Below are 18,482 nucleotides of genomic sequence, written 5' to 3'. Positions count from 1 at the left end.
GGGATTAATAAAGTATCTATCTATCTATCTATCTATCTATCTATCTATCTATCTATCTATCTATCTATCTATCTATCTATCTATCTATCTATCTATCTATCTATCTATCTATCTATCATATTTCAAATGTAATGTAAACCAGTCTGATATGGCCAGCATGTAATTAAAACATCATCACCCTACCTACTTTCTCTCTGTTTGGCTTGCGATAGATGGCTGGCAGCTCAACCCCAGCTGGGATGCCCTGAGGATGGAAGGATGGGGGGGAAGCAGCTACCTTTGGACACTGCCTCCCCCGAAATGCTAGATGGCAGCTCCCCTGGAATGTAGCAGTGCCCTGGATTCCCGCTGGACATCCTGGGACTTGGAATGCAGTTTCTCAGCCCTGTTGGGTACTGTGGGTGCCACCAGGGGGTGCTGTGCAAGGACCTAGGGAGAGATGCTTCCCTTATACAAGGTGAGACACAAAAATAACCGGATTGGTAAAAAATATATATATATATATATTTATTGATGGGTGGCACTGTGGGTAGCGCTGCTGCCTCGCAGTTAGGAGACCCAGGTTCGCTTCCCGGGTACTCCCTGTATGGAGTTTGCATGTTCTCTCCGTGTCAGCGTGGGTTTCCTCCGGGTACTCTGGTTTCCTCCCACAGTCTAAAGATATGCAGGTTAGGTGCATTGGCAATTCTAAATTGTCCCTAGTGTATGCTTGGTGTGGGTGTGTGCGCCCTGCCCGGGGTTTGTTTCCCGCTTGGCGCCCTGCGTTGGCTGGGATTGGCTGCACCAGACCCCCGTGACCCTGTAATTAGGAAATAGCAGGTTGGATAATGGATGAATGGATGGATATTTATTGATAAATTACAACATTCTAAACATTGTCACTTTCTATATACTCCCCCTCCCGATCTCTACACCGCTCCATAAATATCTTCCATCGATTTAAACAGTGCTGGAAATCTTCTTGCTTGAGGCGCTTCAACAGGCTTGTTTTTCTGTCTTCACTTCATCCATTGAAGAAAAATGTGCTCCCTTCAGGTCACTTTTAATTTTCGGGAACAAGTAAAAATCACAAGGAGCTAAATCGGGTGAATAGGGAGGATGATGGAGGACAGGAATGTTTTTGTCAGTCAAAAACTGCTTTACGGAAAAAGCAGTACGAATATTTCGAACAGACTGATTCACCGTTTTGATGTTTTCATCCATCCAAAACAAGAGTGGGTGATCTGGATGTTGAACATTTTCTTGTCCTTCCTTGAAATGTTTGTGCCACTCAAAAACTTCTATGCGAGACAAACTGTTATCACCGTTCACGGTTTTTATCATTTCATAAGTTTCTGTGGCTGTTCTGTTCAATTTCGTAAGAAATTTGATGTTGATTCGCTGTTGGATTTTTTTCACACAACATTATAGCGGCAACTTGTGCAGCGATTGTTGTGCAAATACTGACCGGGCCCTTCACAGGATATACCTAGCCGGTCAGCAGTTTGAGAGGGTGTGTAGGAGGGGGTATAGTTCTATGATTCACATCCATGCGACCTCCAGATGGTTTTCCAGGAAAGCCCCAAGCCCAGTCCAGTTATTTTTGTATCTCACCTCGTATCCTGGAAGTACTAGGAAGTCACGAGGATGGAAGCTCAGTAGTACTTCTGGGCTGAAGAAAAAGCCAGTTCTTCATCTGACCCGAAAGTGCTAGCAAGCCACGTGGATGGAAGGACAGAAGCACTTCTGGGTCAAGAACTATTTAAAGGACTGTTGTGAACCCAGCAAGGGAGCCAGTGTCAGGAGGAGTAGGACAGAACTTGCTGGGAGATGTGGAGGAGAGATTTATGTTTATTAGGATTGTGATTGGTGTTTTCTTGCCTGTTTATTGGTGGCTGTGGTGCTTGAAGTAACTTCTTGGTATTTCAACCTGTGTCCTGCATTTGTCTGTTGGAAAAAAAGGGCAACAGCGTCACCTAGCATCCACTCATTGACAGGTTTCATATTATACAGGGTGGCGCACGAAAAACTGAACCATCTCTGACTCCAACATTGATGTACATTTCTGAGCCCCTACACGAAACGAAAGATATGCAATACAAAAATCTGCACTTACTGCTTAGAGGAGGTGCTGGAAATGATTTCCTTGTGCGTCAATACACTTTTCTGCACGCCGCACCATATTATCATAGATGCAACGCAGGTCAGCCACTTCAGTTTTTCCACTTTCACTCCAAATATTGTCCTTCAGTTCCTCTGATGGCTTTGGATTATTGACATACACTTTTCCTTTCAGATTGCCCCACAGGTAAAAGTCGCAAATGAATAGGTCCGGTGATCTTGGTGGCCACAAACCTTTGCTGACAGTTCATTCTTCTGTGAAGACGTTATAAATTTGAGAAAGTGACTCGCGAGAAGTGTGACATGTCGCGCTATTCATGTCGCGATGGCACCTGCTTGTATAATAGCTTGAGCCAGCTGGCAAGAGATGGTTCATTGTTTTGGTGCGCCACTCTTTATTGGAAAAAAAAAAAAACAGGCATACAAAGCCACATCAGACTCTTATGAGCTTCTGACAGCAGGCCTGTTTAGTATTTCAAAGACTCTGGTGACAGTCATGTAATATGTGGTTCATGTAATTCTTTGTCTAGGTCTGTGCAATCAGTGGACACACACACACCATTTCAAAACTCACCTCTTCTCACATATTTAACTGACCACACCTGTCACTATATCCCCAACTTAGAACCTCCTGTACAAATTTCACATATTCTACTAAATTATCACCTCCTACTCCATCTGCTCCCATGGCCTTCAATTCTTCTTTACTAAAGTAGACCCAGCTTAGTCTCTTTTATCTCACATTATCTAATCTTGTTATTCTTTATATTGTACTTTAAAGGCGAAAAAATCCATTCAGAAGTCACTTTATTACTGTAGGTCCACCTACAAATCAGGATAGGATGTCCTTTGTCTCCAGAAAAGTCTTAATTCTTTGATGCATGGAATCAGCACGGTGCCGAATGGGTTCAGTGTGCCATGCTTACACCCCTGATGCCATCCTAGGTTTACAATGTTCAATGATTGTCTCTGAGGTGGACAGAAGATACACCTGAGACTTGAAAAACTCAACAAAAAAACTGTTTTAATGACTGGTAACTAGCAGAAAGAATTAACACAAAGCATCAATGGCAAGGACTTCCCTGGCTGGAAACACTATCTTTCTCATTGAAGTTCAAAAATCTTTTATATGTTTTAAAAATTACATTGGCGTGCCCCTCGCAGATACTCTGTTTTAGTCAGCAGACCTTCAAACTTGCTTCTGGAAACAGTATTTTCAGCACTTTAAGATGAGTTCATTAAAATGTACAGGGGGTTGAGCTCACAGAAATTTCCCAGACCTTTCTCCCATCAGGATGCTCTCCTAAGAAGTCAGTGGATAAAGGCAACCATGTGAAAAATCCCAAATGTTTGGATTGTAAGATTTTTAATGATTTATAATCAATAGGGTGGCAACCCAGGAGGACACCATAAAATTGTATGATTTGAAAAAGAATTTTTAACTTGGTTAATTAATTAACAGTTTTGCCTTCTTCAAGTCTACAAAGACTGAGGAAGGAAGAAATACCTTTTAGTTTGAGAGAAGATTTTAGAAAGTCATTATGGAGAATGCACACAGAGGGAAAGAGTCCCAGAGTTCTCTTGGATTCCCTAGAGAATTTCAATGAGTGTGTTCAATTCACAGTACTTCTCTTTGTTTCTCCCCCTTCTCTGCCATTCTTCGAGAGATGAGCTGCATGTGGTATTAAAGGAAGGTTGAACCTTCTCCTGATAGGATTAAAATCACTTCCAATTACAAAATCAGTGTCTTTTAATAGGCAAATTCTTCTCTTCACCTTAGTTGTCATCCCTTGAATTATAGGCCTTTGTCTTAGCCTGAGTCCATTTTGTGAATTCCGGCTCAAGAGTCGCCACTGGAGAGATGTCAGGTCACCTCTGATTTACAAATTTGCTATCAGATGAAGTCCTGGAAGATCCTGGTAGAAGCTGGCGTTCAATCAGTTAGTGTGGATTACAAATGGTGGTTTTGTGAAAACTGGATGTCTGCATCCCTGTTAAATCTGTTTTCTTAATAGGCATGGTGTGGCACAAAAGCCTAGCAGGATGGGCAGTGCCCAATTTTTCCAACACTACGCATACACATACAAAACTGTGTTGCTGCAAAATACCTTTTTCTCAATAGGTAAAGGTATTTAAAGCATATTCCATCTTCTAAACACACCTATCCAGAGCAGGGTGATCAGGCAGCTGGCACTTATCCGAGCACGTAATGGGCACAGTCAGGGACAATCCCTTGAAAAGATTCCAGCCCATCATAAGGTGAAGACACACACATGGGCCAATTTAGCAACCCCAGTTCACCTCACCGTGGGAAGAAACTCACATGGACACAAAAAGAACATGCAAGGTCCACGCAGGGAGCAATCATAACATGGACCCTTGTATCCTTAAACAAAGCAGCGGTGCTACGCTGTCCTTTATCATATCATGTAATATAAATAGGAATATGAGTTTTAAATTTGACAACATTTCACACATGTATGATGTTTCAAAGAGTTTTTATACCATTATTTGTTAGCATTATCAGGTTAAACTGTGACATCAGCAGAAAACATTTATAACATGAACAAAAGCATGGCTTACAAACATTGCTTTGATCTTAAGAAAGTAATTGCAAATAAAGTCATTCTGACTGTAAGCAAGTGTTTCTGCACTCTAGATTGTGATCTCTGGCAGTCAGGCATTGTGCCATGAACTTCTGCAGATGTGGTAAGTGCCTGGGAACTTCAATACTCTGTTTGCAAGTGAAGGTAGAGAGAAATCACATTAGCCAACACACTTAATTAAATTACCTTAACCTCATTTTTGTTCTTTTTTATCAGTGAATTAATGAATTGCAGTTTAAATTACTAACAGTAAGCTGAAGTAAATCAAGTAATTATTATTATTTTCTGTCAGCACAACCTATTACATAATGTTTGCGATTCAGAAAGTTTAACAAAATCATTACATTTCATTTTTTCCCTTGCAACCATGCATTTATTGGCTAAATGTCACCATATTTATAAATGTAGATGTAAATATTCACCCTATCTTTTTGCAGAAACCGGGTGCATTTTGCTTGTTTTCATCAGTTCATATTGAATAGAAATGCGCTATTATAAGCATTGCGTTATAATCTTCTTTAAACATCAGGTTAATTTCTTATGTTAATTTACTGACTTGGTGTGGTAGAATATGTGCCTTAAGAATGGATGTTAATCAATAGCTTTTTGTGGACGGGTAGTCATCAATATCTGGCTTTTTCCTATGTGTGCGACAGAAGAAAATGCTTTTACAATGAGTGCACAAAGTCGTATCATCAGGTATTGGTCTGAGAAATGGGAACGTTTGCCGCAGCCCCTAATTGAAAAGCATTTTCTCTTCGGGATGACTGATTCGTAAGATCCACAGCACGTGTAAGCACCCTCGTCTCCGTGTTTTTTAAGGATATACCCACATTACCTGGAATTATAAACGACCGATTGTGGCTGACAACTGTGACTGACAGCTGTACAACGCGTAGCGGATGTTATTTTTCTTTTGTGTCATTCATGATTTGACGTCTGTATCGGCTGAGCCATGTCTGCTGCACGGTACTTTTTATATGTCCATCCTGTTAAAAACAAAACATGTTGTTATATTTAAGTTAATTATCGGAACACCGGCTTGAAATCGGGAATGCCCTGGTCAAGCCGAAGTGTCTGGTAGCTCTTAACAACAACCAGCTGGGCCACCGCAGATTTACACCTCACACAAGCGCCCTACTTTCACGCATGCGTACATATTACATTTTACGACGCAGATCGAGCGATGGCTGTTTTCACGACATACGTCAACCAGAACGACGTTTCTGTACGGCGGTAACGTTGAAGTGGCATATTGAGTGCCCGATGATGATATCGCGCTGTCCGGAAAAGTAGGTCCATGAAAGAAAAAACGAGTAAGTACTTCCGTAATGTAAGGAATAAAATGATAGCGAGTCCGCTGACACTAAAAACCCAGATCGTAGTCCTAGCCGTGAGACTCAAACGTGTCCACTTTAATTCTGGACACAAATTAGTAATTACTTTTATTTCTGTGCTTTTAATTTCATTGGAAATCTGTGTGTAATGTCAGAAAGCATTATAATATTCCATATCTTGGCAAAAAAACTCCTGTCCATAATTACTAATATTGTCGGATTATCAGAAAAGTAACTGCCCTCTCTCTACTGTGCATACACTTTATTATCCTAATATATCACATCATATCATAACGAAATGGACCTTAACAAGGTTCACCTCATAGCTCGTCAATTTAAAGATTTTTTTTTATTCCATAAGGTAACAGTTGTCAACCAAATCAAATTTTATTTGTCACATACTGTACTAATTATATACTGTACAGGTTTCTCTGTAAACTGTGAAGTACAGACAAAAATTCATTGAAGCAGCGAAAAATAATTAAAAAATGTTATCAGATTCTATTGTGCATTTTTTGCTAAAATATTGTTATATAAATGCTTCTGGAAAATCAGAGTAGTGCACAAAAAGTGAAGCCTGACCAATTGAGATCGATCATTGGAATTGAATGACATAGGAGGAAGTTTCGGTTTGAACGTGTTTGTGCATATTAAATTTGTGCAATTTGTTGTATTTTAGAGACCAAAGTAATGCTCATTAGATTAATAAGTAAACTGTAACAAACACAATGAGAGTGCATATAAGTCATGTTTGAAAGGTGCAGGGAGTGTATGGAATGCTGTCTCTGGATATGAGTAGGGCTGGGCAATATGTTGAGTTTTCAATTTTATACAATATTTCATAAAAATCAAAATTCAAAAAATATCGCAATGTGCAGCATGTTTTTTTTTGATTTTCCACAACTTCCTCTGAAAGTTAAATAAAATTCACAACATTCCCAGCCCATTTTCTAAGCATGTTTAAGACCACGCCAACCATATTGCCTGCCAGTTGATGAGCATACAAAAAAAAAAAAAAAATAATAATTGGGTGAGTTTCAGAAGAGAAAGCGTTTGGAACAGGTAGGGTTTGTTCTGCTGCTTGCAAGATGTTTGGTTTTGCCCCAGGATGCTATCTAAAGACAAAACATGTTATGACATATACTGTAGTATGAAGAAGCTATCCAGGCACGTGTGTTGCCTGCAATGTGCCCTCTCACCTCCTCAACAAAATGAGTTCCATAAAATGTTTGCTGTTCTGATTTATGACGTATGAATGGACAAGCAGCAGGTGGAAGGAGATAACAACTGCATTGATTTTCTGTACTGCACCCAGAAAATACTCGTTCTTTGTAAGGGGCCAGATAATTATGCCAACCATGAATTCAAATCACACCAGATGAGATGTAAGCCCTCATCAATCCATTCCACATCATGTCTGCTATTGAAACATTACAAGCACTATTAAAAACTGCAGCCGTCATCGTTTTATTTGTGTATGTGTATGTAAATTATTATTATTATTTGATTTTATTAAAATCAAATATCATTCCATACAAATAACTCAAGTTTTACAAAACTAGGTTTGAAACCGTTCAACCCCCCACCCGAGAAAGAGAGCTAGGCCAGCAGAGTAAAAGCTTAAGCTAGTAAAAATAAGTAAACATTAAATTAATAAATGAATAAAGATAAATGGAGTAACAGAGGGGAGAGAACCTGCTTCCTCAGTTTAAATGCTTATTCTAAAATGTTATTGATCAGAATCTGCCAGCTTTTGAAAAAGTTCTGCACAGATCCTCTAACTGAGAATTACATTTTTTCCAATTTCAAATAGTATATAAGATCAGTGACCCGCTGACTTAGAAGAGGAGAGTTAGGATTCTTTCAGTTTAGCAAAATAAGTCTGCGTGCCAATAGTGTAGTGAAGGTGATCACAGTTTGTTTGTCCTCCTCCACTTTAAGCCCATCTGGAAGTCCACCAAGCACATCTGTTAATGGCTTAGGAGGAATTGTGACACCAAGGCTGTCAGATAGGCATTTAAAAATGTTGGTCCAGAATGATGTTCATTTGGTGCAGGCCCAAAACATGTGGCTCAGTGAGGAACTTGATTGCAGAGTTTGCAGGTTGGATCTTGCCCTGGAAACATTGTGGACAATTTTAAGTAAAACAGATGTGCTCAATATATAATTTTGAGTTGAATAATTCTATGCTTTGCACATATGGAGCTCGAGTGAATTCTCTGCATTGCTACCTTCCACTCCTTTTCTGAGATGCTGAGTGAGAGATCCTTTTCCCACTGTCCTCTTGGATCTTTGAAAGCGAGGGACTGTAAAATAGTTTTATATATTGCAGAAATGCTGCCTGAGTCCTCAAGACCGATCAATATTTTTTCCGACATAGTGGGAGGTGAGGACAATTGGGCAGGTTCTGTTTAACAAAGTTTCAAAATTGAAGATAGTGAAAGAAATATGTTGCTGGAAATTTAAATTTGGAGTGTAATTGTTCGTAGGATGCAAACACGATGTCTATGTACAGATCTCTAAGTGATTTAATCCCAGATGTTTTCCAGACATTAAAAACTGCATATGTTTGCGAGGGTGGAAAAAGGTGGTTCTCGTGCAGAGGTGCCACAGATAAAAGATTCTCTGTCTTAAAATACTTCCTATTTTTGTTCCATATTCTGAGTGAGTGACACACTATTGGGTTGTTCGTATATTGGCAATGACTTGTACTTATTGGGGTACAAAACAAGGAATATAAAGGAAGTGCTGCAAGATTTTATTCCTATCGCAGACCTATTTGTGTCCATGTCCAGGTTTTTATAGCTTGTATATTTGCTGCCCAGTAATAAAATTGAAAGTTAAGTACAGCCATGCTGCCTTCTGCTTTAGGTCATTGTAAGGTCACCCTTTGGATATGTGGATGTTTTGAATTCCAAATAAATGAGGTTATTGTTGAATCTAATTGCTTAAAACATGATTTATTGATGTGTATTGGAATGTTTTGAAATACAAAAGAAGCTTAGGAAGGATATTCATCTTAACAGCGTTAATTCTTACAGCTAGAGTGAGATGAAGGGTTGACCATCTATGCAAGTCTTGCTTAATTTTTTCCATACAAATGGCAAAATTTTGTTGATAAAGAGCTTTATGTTTACTTGTGATGTTTACCCCGAGGTATTTAAACTGATCTGCAATGATAAAAGGGAAGGTGTCCATTCTAATATTGCGTGCTTGAGAATTCACTGGAAAGAGCACACTTTTATTCAAATTAATTCTGAGACCAGAGATCTTTTGAAATTCTGTTAGTGCTGTTAAGACTGCAGGCACAGTATTCTGTGGATCTGATATACACTGTGTGCACAATTATTAGGCAAGTGAGTATTTTGACCATATCATCATTTTTAATGCGTATATTCCAACTCCAAGCTGTATTAACTTGAATGCTTATTGGATTTAAGCACGTCAGGTGATGTGTATTTGTGTAATGAGGGAGGGTGTGGCCTAAGGAGATCAACACCCTATATCAAGGTGTGCAGAATTATTAGGCAGCTAGTTTTCCTCAGGCAAAATGGGCCAAAAAAGAGATTTAACTGACTCTGAAAAGTCAAAAATTGTAAAAAGTCTTTCAGAGGGATGCAGCACTTTTGGAATTGCTAAGATATTGGTGTGTGATCACAGAACCATCAAACATTTTGTTGCAAATAGTCAACAGGGTCGCAAGAAACGTGTTGAGAACAAAAGACGCAAATTAGCTGCCAAAGATTTGAGAAGAATCAAACGTGAAGCTACCAGGAACCCATTATCCTCCAGTACTTTCATATTCCAGAGCTGCAACCTACCTGGAGTGCCCAGAAGTACAAGGTGTTCAGTGCTCAAAGACATGGCCAAGGTAAGGAGGGCTGAAACCCAACCACCACTGAACAAGAAACATAAGTTGAAACGTCAAAACTGGGCCAAGAAATATCTGAAGACAGATTTTTTCAAAGGTTTTATGGACCGATGAGATGAGAGTGACTCTTGATGGACCAGATGGATGGACCTGTGGATCAGTAATGGCACAGAGCTCCACTCCAACGTGGAGGTGGGGTACTGGTATGAGCTGGTATTTTTAAAGATGAGCTAGTTGGACCTTTTGCATTGAAGATGAACTCAAAATCAACTCCCAAACCTACTGCCAGTTTTTCAAGACACTTTCTTCAAACAGTGATACAGGAAAAGACCATGATTTTATGCAGGCCAATGCTCCATCACTTGCATCGAAGTTCTCCACTGCGTGGCCAGCCAGTAAAGGCCTTAAAGATGAAGGAATAATGACATGGCCCCCTTCCTCATCTGACCTAAACCCTATCGAGAACTTGTGGGCACTTCTTAAACGCTAGATTTACGGGGGAGAAAAACAATACACCTCTCTGAAGAGTGTCTGGGAGGCTGTAGTCACTGCTCCCCAAAAAGCTGATCGTCAACAGATCAAGAAACTGACAGACTCCATGAATGGAAAGGCTTATGACTGTTATTGGAAAGAAGGGTGGCTATATTGGTCATTCATTGATTGTTTTATTCTTTTTGAAATGTCAGAGATGTTTATTTGTAAATTTTGAGGTGTTTGTTTATTATTCTCACTATAACAGATGAAAATAAACAAGTGAGATGGGAAAATTTTCATTTTTCCTTTAGTTGCATAATAAATCTGCACACTAATAGTTGCCTAATAATTGTGTGCACATATGTATTCCCCTGATGATGTTCACACTCACATTTCCGTTGTGAAACATTCAGGTTTCAGGTTTATTAACATTTTGGATTGACTGATAGCACTGTGTTTGTTCCATATTAAAATTAATCCTCAAAAATACAACTTGCCTAATAATTCTGCACTCCCTGTATACTGTACCATATCATCTGCATATAGAGAAACTTTCTGTTCCAGTCCTTCTATGATAATCCCCTTTATCTCATAAACATTTTGACAACGAACTGCCAGTGGCTCAGTGGTGATTGCAAATGGGGCATCCTTGTCACATTCTAGTTTGAGGTAATCTGAATGAATATTTTTAATACAAACTGAGGCTTCTGGACTGTTATACAGTAGTTTGATCCATGCACAAATGTTCGGACCAAAATGCTCATGTATCAGTTACAGGGTAAACTGCATTACCACCCATTTTGTTTTTATTTTAAGTTTGTATTTTGCTTAGCAAGTGAAATGAGCTTCCTAATGACAGTAATGGATATTCAATGTACAGTGCATTCATTTTGCATTAACATTTAGACATACTGTATGTTGTCCGGGTGAAATTTGAATCTGTTTTGAGTAGTGGAGAAAGTCAAGTATACAACTGTATTAAACTGAGAACAGAGGTGAGCAATAGAATAATAAAATATCAGTTAATAAATTATACAACCATGTTATGGCTTTGAGAGGAGAGGTTAGTAGTAGGGTAATAAAATATCAGTTAACGTAATGAAAAACTGTGTAATTTTGTAATGCCAAAATTTAATAGGGAGACAATGACTTCATTGTGTTAGAAAGTGAAAGGAAAGTTTTGCATGGCAGTTGAAACGGCTCAGTGTCTACCGAAATATCACCGCCCTCCTCTCAATTTCAAGAATCTCTTGGAGATTATTTCCTTGCACCAGTCCTATAAAATACTTTTCTGTATTGTAGAGAAAGGAGGATTCAGAACACTTTTATAAAACATTTAATGTAAAATATAAATTGCCCACCTGCACATACAGGACTCATTATGCTGACAATTGTAAAATAAATAACTGCCTGCCTCATACAGACTGCTAAAGACAAGAAAAAGCATTTATATGCAAATACATAATGCAGATCCAAGGGATCTCAATCATTATATACTAGCTGTGTAAGCCTGGGGTCCTAGAAATTATTGAAATCATCAGGAAAAAAACTGAAACGTAGAGATGTCAGGTAATTGAAAGGAACTACTCTGGGCATCTCTCTCCTAGGAGGACTCATTTTGCTGATGTGCTCGCCTCGCTTGTGCATTAATGGCAGGAGGAAAAGTAAAAGGGATACAGTTTGGCCGATGTTAGTGGCTGAGCGAGTTTGTTTTTCTTCTGAGGTTTAGTTTTGCTGACATGCTGGCCCTGCTTGTGTTATTAGTGGCCGAGCGAGTTTTCTGTTTCCTCACAGCCCTAACCCCGACTCCACCTCTTACTGCCAGGCCGGACACACACACTTCCACATGTAAACATTTATGTGTATATATATATATATATATATATTATATTATATTATATTATATTATATTTATATATATATTTATAGTTATAGTTATATATAGTTATAGTTATATATAGTTATATATATATAATACACACAGGTACAGTGGTCTGTAATTAGCAGAGTGCTGAATCAAGAGATTTGTCATTTCTTGTATTAAATAGTCAAATGGTGAGACAGCGACCTCTTACTGGCAGAAAGTACACGAGGCATAGAACAAAATAGTTTGGAAAAACATATTATTGCAGATGTTTCTTTGAGGCACAGTACTTCATGAAATTGTTACCTTTTGTGGAATAAAAACCCGAGTACAAGAAGACTGGCTGCTTTTAAACTATGTTACATGCTTGGTATGGCTAATATGGGATAATGTGTCAATGTGTTCAGTGCTTTTTGCTGTGGCTCTAAAAATATTCTATTCTGTTTTTCTTACAGAAAGAATGAGAAGTTTCCATGTAGGGTAACATATAAAAAAAAAAAAAATAGAAGGAAAATGTCTGGCTGTTCAGGAGCTTCTAGAGATGGGATGTGAACGTTGAATAAGTGACCTGAGAAAACAGCAGTTAACAACTAGTTAAGTGTGAGATGCTGTGCTGATAGGTGCAGCCACTCCAGTTTTTATTGTGTTGTGCTTCTACGGTGTTTGATATTTCCTTTTTGTGTGTTGGGGTTTGGACACTCAACTTACATTCTGAGGAGCAGAGAAACCAAGAACAAAAAAGAGCAGCAACCTCAAAGACTGCCAGTAAGCAGCTGACGAGACAGTTTGTGAATCAACGTGAAGGAAACGCATTATGCTGAATGTGACTGGCTGGTGTGTTTTGTATAAATCATACTGACTGGGCCCTGTAAAGCTGAAATTCACCCATCAGGGACCCAAGAGACAATGTACTTGTAATGGCTGTGCAATTCAACTCAGAGACCAAGTGTTGGGCACATTGCCAGTAGTCTTGAACTTTATTGTGTTGCTCATAACTCAGTAAAGATCCACTTATGCTATGTCCTTTGTGTCATAAGCTATCAAAGAATCTGTGAGATTGCAAATGCCTTCTTCATAATACAGCAAGTAACAGGGGAATATCACATGCAACCTGTGTCTGTTATATAGGCGTGCCATGGAGAACAAAATTAATGTGGATATTAAGAAAGAAGACTCTGAATGGGAATCTGAGCAACATCAGACAAATATTTATGGACTTCAGGAGGAGGAGGATGAGGAGGATTGTAAGTGGAGACCAACAGTCATTAAAGATGAGTCTGAATCAGCATCTGAACGTAGTGACTTCAAAAAAAGTGACATTGTAATCCATGTCAAGGCAGAAGAGGTTAAATCGGAGTCTGTACCTCAAAATGTGTGTCGACTTCCTAACCTCCAGAATCATTCTGCCCAGGTGAAGACGGAATCTTTGGATTCTGAGGTGAAAGAGGCTGAGAAAGCATCGTGTTCAACGTATCCTGGAGAAGGTAAGAGCTGATGTAAAAATGTAAAGCTTGGTGATGTTTTTGAATTCTGAACTAAAAAAGTAAGATGTTGTAAACACTTGTTAATGTGGGTGCAGTTTTTTTTAATAGGACAATGCATTTTTTCCCCTAAAATGATAGGAAATGCTGTGGTGCTACAATGAAATCAGTGTTATGCCAAAAATTTCCAACCATGAATGTACAGTAGTCTGATTGTAGGTATTAGAAGTTAACAAAGGAGGTTGTCGCTAGTGGTATGTGATATGTAACACAACATTTTTAACTAATCATACTCAAAATCCTTTAACAGAGTTACTTAAACTTCTGTGAATGATAAGGGGACTTATTGAAGCACTTGTCAGAAATGCACTCTAGTCAGATACTCAATCTGTCCACTCCTTTGCTATTTTAAACAGGCTTTTCAGTGCCAGTCATTTACATAAGCTTAGCAAGTAGGAGTCGGGTATGTACTCCTGTGAAGCCAATCGCATACTGTGACGCAGCCAGCGACTCAGTGTGACTAGTCTGTGACTCGCTCTAATAAAATCAAATGGGTCTGAGTTTGTCTTCAGTCATAAGGAGGGACTCTGTGTCAAGGAGAGCTGGCAAGCAGTGAATGCATTGAAGGCAGCCATCAGGTATATAGAACTGGGGTTTTGGACATCATTAACAGAAGAGAAGCTTGTCTATGTGATGTCTTGTGTTTTACGTACCAATGATGGAATTGGGGGGCAGATATTACTGCTGAACTTGTGTTAATCCTTTGTATGATGCCAGCTTCGTCAGGCAGCACACTGTTGGCTGTCTGGAAAATGGCGGAGCATGGCAGTGCTGGACAGTTAACGTGCAATTGCTAAACATGACATAGTCAGCAATGTTCACTCATTTAACATAACATGGCCCAGTGAGAAACTGCGAGCAGCAAATCTGACATACCACTAGACAGAAAGCCACATAATGTGACATCGGCTTAACGGCAGTGTAAATCGCTGCTATTTTGAGCACACATGACTACTTCACTTCACAAATCTTTTTGAGACCCTTTTCAAATCTGTTTGATGCAATTGAAGAATAAAAATTTGTTTCTTTGTCAGATCTCAAATTAACCAACCAAGAAAACATTAAATAGGTCAAATATGTATGCTTACATTTACAGTTTTCCTGAAAGAGAGAATGTGAGTCTGTTTTGCCCAGCCCTGAAATGGACTGGCAACCAGGTTCCTGCTTTGTGCCAGATTAACTCCATATTGTGGCATGCAGCTGCCATAAATTGTTTTGAAAAAATTGTTGGATGTTTTCAACTAAAGTTGTATAAATTCTGCTTGTAGTTAATATCAACCAGACCAGCAACAATTACCTTTGTTTGCCTGTGTAAGGGGAGAGTCAGTGAAACACTGCTTTCCAAATAATAGTCTGAATATTTTAGTTGTCTTCTTTTAATTTTCTTTTCAATTTAATATTTTAATAACTCCTTTATTCATCCATTTCAGGCATTTCTGTAGTCATCTGTGTTTGTCCTGTTTTGTGCCTAGATCATGCTGTAACACCATATATTTACAATTACAGAGTTTGCTTTTTCGTTCTCTTTTTCATATTCTTCCTTCCCAATAGTCATACATATGTTATGTTAAGTACAATAAACCATTCTTTTTCTCTCTTCTTTCTTTCTCTCTCCCTCCACTCCTCCTCAGTGAGCTTCATCCTCACCTTTGACCGACTCTGACTCACCAAGTGCGGGGGGAGTGTCTTCCTTTATACCGGCCCTGGGAGTACTTCTGGTGCTTTCACATTGCATCCGAGAAGCACTTCCAGGTAAGGAGGAATCTCCTCCTCCTTACAGCTCCCTCTGGTGGCTCACACAAGACCCAGCAGGGATGCCCACTGGAACTCCAATTCCCATGAACCACTGCGGGTATACAGCTGCTGCCACCTGTTTTGGGGGTAAATGAATAATAATTTTAGCAAAGTTTAATGTCGTCATCCTGTTGAAATGCTGACATTCTTTGTGAGTTTATGAGGCTCTATTGGATAAGCAGCTTACTGAGTGCACAAAATTTATGTGGTTTGTGTTTTGGTTTTATTGTTTTACCAGGAACGGCGCACTGCACGATAACGTGCAGTGAATACACTTGACTTCTAGTTTTCATTCTCTTTCTCTGTATGTTTAGCATACGTTTGCTCAGAGGTTGATGTGCTTGCTGCTTCCAGAGCAACTCTTCTTTTCTCCATTCTAGTGACCTGCATCTTCTCTTCTTTTGTCGGCATCTTTTCGCATTAAAACAGATTAAGTCAGTGTTTTGTGTTGCAATTACTTAGTATCCATCCATCCATCCATTTTCTAACCTGCTGAATCCGAATACAGGGTCACGGGGGTTTGCCGGAGCCAATCCCAGCCAACACAGGGCACAAGGCAGGAACCAATCCTGGGCAGGGTGCCAACCCACCACAGGACACACACAAACACACCCACACACCAAGCACACACTAGGGCCAATTCAGAATCGCCAATCCACCTAACCTGCATGTCTTTGGATTGTGGGAGGAAACCGGAGCGCCCGGAGGAAACCCAGGCAGACACTGGGAGAACATGCAAACTCCACGCAGGGAGGACCTGGGAAGCGAACCCGGATCTCCTAACTGCGAGGCAGCAGCGCTACCACTGCGCCACCGTGCCGCCCCATTACTTAGTATGTTTTCTTTAATTTTTCACTTAAGCTGGCACTTAAGTGTTCAATCTGCCTCAGGAATGATTTAAGAGATGAAGAGGTAGGGGAAGTGACGACAAAGGTGGTAGGGATGAGAATGGCGCCTGTATGCATGCTGCCGAGAGTTGATTCTACAATAAAATAAAATAAAAATAAAAACCTTGGAGGTCAATCATCACCCCAAAAGCGGATAGTAGACGTCACGTAGTGTACGTGTACAAAATTTCAGGTCAATTAGGTCAAACGGGTTTGCGAGCTACAGGTGATTTAAAATCCTGGACAGACAAACGGACAGCCACGGTAGCATATTATATTGAAAGATGTGTTTTTATTGCTTTATTGTTGTTGTCCTTATTTAACTCGATGTATTTTTTTATTTGTGTTTGCGTCATTGCTGTTGTCTGTCTTTTTAATTAATTTCTTTATAGGTAGAACAGTAGTGCCATGGCAAATGCTGCTGCTTCACAGCTCTTGCATCCTGGCTTCAGATTCTTGTGTTGTCCATATGAAGTTTCCCCCTGTGAGTGTTCAGGTTTTCTTCTCACATCCCCAAAGTCATAGAAGTTATTATGATTGGTGAATCCTAATATCTATCCTGTTTCCTGCCTTGTCCAGTGATGCCAGGATGGGTTTCAGCTCCTCTCTGAGTCTGATTTGGCTCTGGCTGGTTTGATTATGAGTGTGTTTTCTTTTTTATTGTAATTGCAGCCTACCCTCCCCTCTCCCTCCAAGTGATCTGCACACTTTTTTAGGGTGGTAATGCCACATACAAGTATATATGGTTTTGTTGTTTTTTTTTTACTGTTTTATGACATAATTTAACTCTTCAATTATTTAAGTTTGTTTTCCCTTTTATAATTTACTGAAGTTACAGTTAAATGCATAATCTTTTGGGCCCATCTGGTATAATTAATAAAACTCTTCGGTCAGGTCATTCCACATAAAATATATTATTTAAGGGTGGAAGTGAATTTGTGGTGTGTCAATAGTCTCTTCTGTAAGAGTGGGGACTATTTAGTTACAGTTCGTACTAAGTATGCAGTGTATATTGAGCATGTTGTAAGTATCAGCCAAGAATAAAATGTAAAAAAACACCATATTAATGTTACGATTATTTCAGATATTTTTAGATTGATATCATTAACAGCTGAAATTTGTGATGTTGCTTGGTAAAATAAACTTATTTGTCATCATGAACAACTTTCATTGTAAGCCAAATTAATCTGCATAATAATGAGGGCTGTTACTGTAATCTTCAAAGGTCTATATCAATTATATACTCAAACATTTCAGTATGTGTGTTGTGGCATTACAAAATATTTGTTTTTGGTAATAGCTAATGTGCAGGCACAAGTTGTATTACATGATTTATCAAAACATTATGTTTTTATGTTTCTTTACATTATGTGCAGAACCTTGATTGCATTTTCAGCCCATATTTTAGCATTATCATCTCACTACAGTTCAAAACAATAAATAATGTCACTTTAGAAATGCTCTGGTGTGTGTCTGTGTGTAAAGAAGCCCACTAAAGATGTAGAAGTCATTCAGCATCCACTCCGTTTCAGGGTCTGCTGGGAAAAAAACATTTCAAAGTTAGCATAGATGAACTCTGCTGTAGCAGTGAGGGTGCCTGTTGTCTCCTTGTTTCTCCATTAGCTCAGGCGCTTTCGGTGCTATGGCCCTTATCTTCTCCAGATGCTGTTGGAGTCTTTGAAGGTGGAAAGTTTAAGAGGGCTGCAATTCAAAAGTGTAGTACTCCAGTGTGTTCAAAGTCTGATGGTTGTGGGGTCTTAACCAAAGCCAGGGTGTAATAACATTTTTAACAACTTTAAGATATCATTTGGGAGCACTCAACAAGTTTTGTTCTTAACTAGGAGCTTCATCCCCGTCTGCTCGAAATGTCTGCAAACAAAACTCTTTTTTTGGTGTTTTTCTTGGTAGAGCCTGAAAAATAATGCAGCATAATGGTGAAAACAAAAAACATGAAAGTGTAATGAAAAGGAAAGACAAACAATGTAACATAATAATAATAGTTACATAT

General features: G+C 39.1%; 1 protein-coding gene across 1 annotated transcript in view; it reads left to right on the top strand.

Annotated features, from left to right (window-relative positions):
* The first annotated feature begins 5,873 nt into the window (after window positions 1-5,873).
* Window positions 5,874-18,482, top strand: part of LOC120533233 (zinc finger protein 585A-like) — a 35,255-nt gene continuing 22,646 nt past the window's right edge. The window contains exons 1-2 of the mRNA XM_039760015.1: window positions 5,874-6,022; window positions 12,708-13,736. Coding sequence (XP_039615949.1) covers window positions 13,388-13,736 — 349 coding nt within the window. The 5' untranslated portion in view covers window positions 5,874-6,022; window positions 12,708-13,387. The remainder of the gene's footprint in view (window positions 6,023-12,707; window positions 13,737-18,482) is intronic.

The sequence above is a fragment of the Polypterus senegalus genome, chromosome 8, assembly GCF_016835505.1.
Source record: "Polypterus senegalus isolate Bchr_013 chromosome 8, ASM1683550v1, whole genome shotgun sequence".
Taxonomy (NCBI): domain Eukaryota; kingdom Metazoa; phylum Chordata; class Cladistia; order Polypteriformes; family Polypteridae; genus Polypterus; species Polypterus senegalus.
Note: the sequence above shows the minus strand (reverse complement) of the source record. Positions and strands in the feature narration are given on the sequence as shown.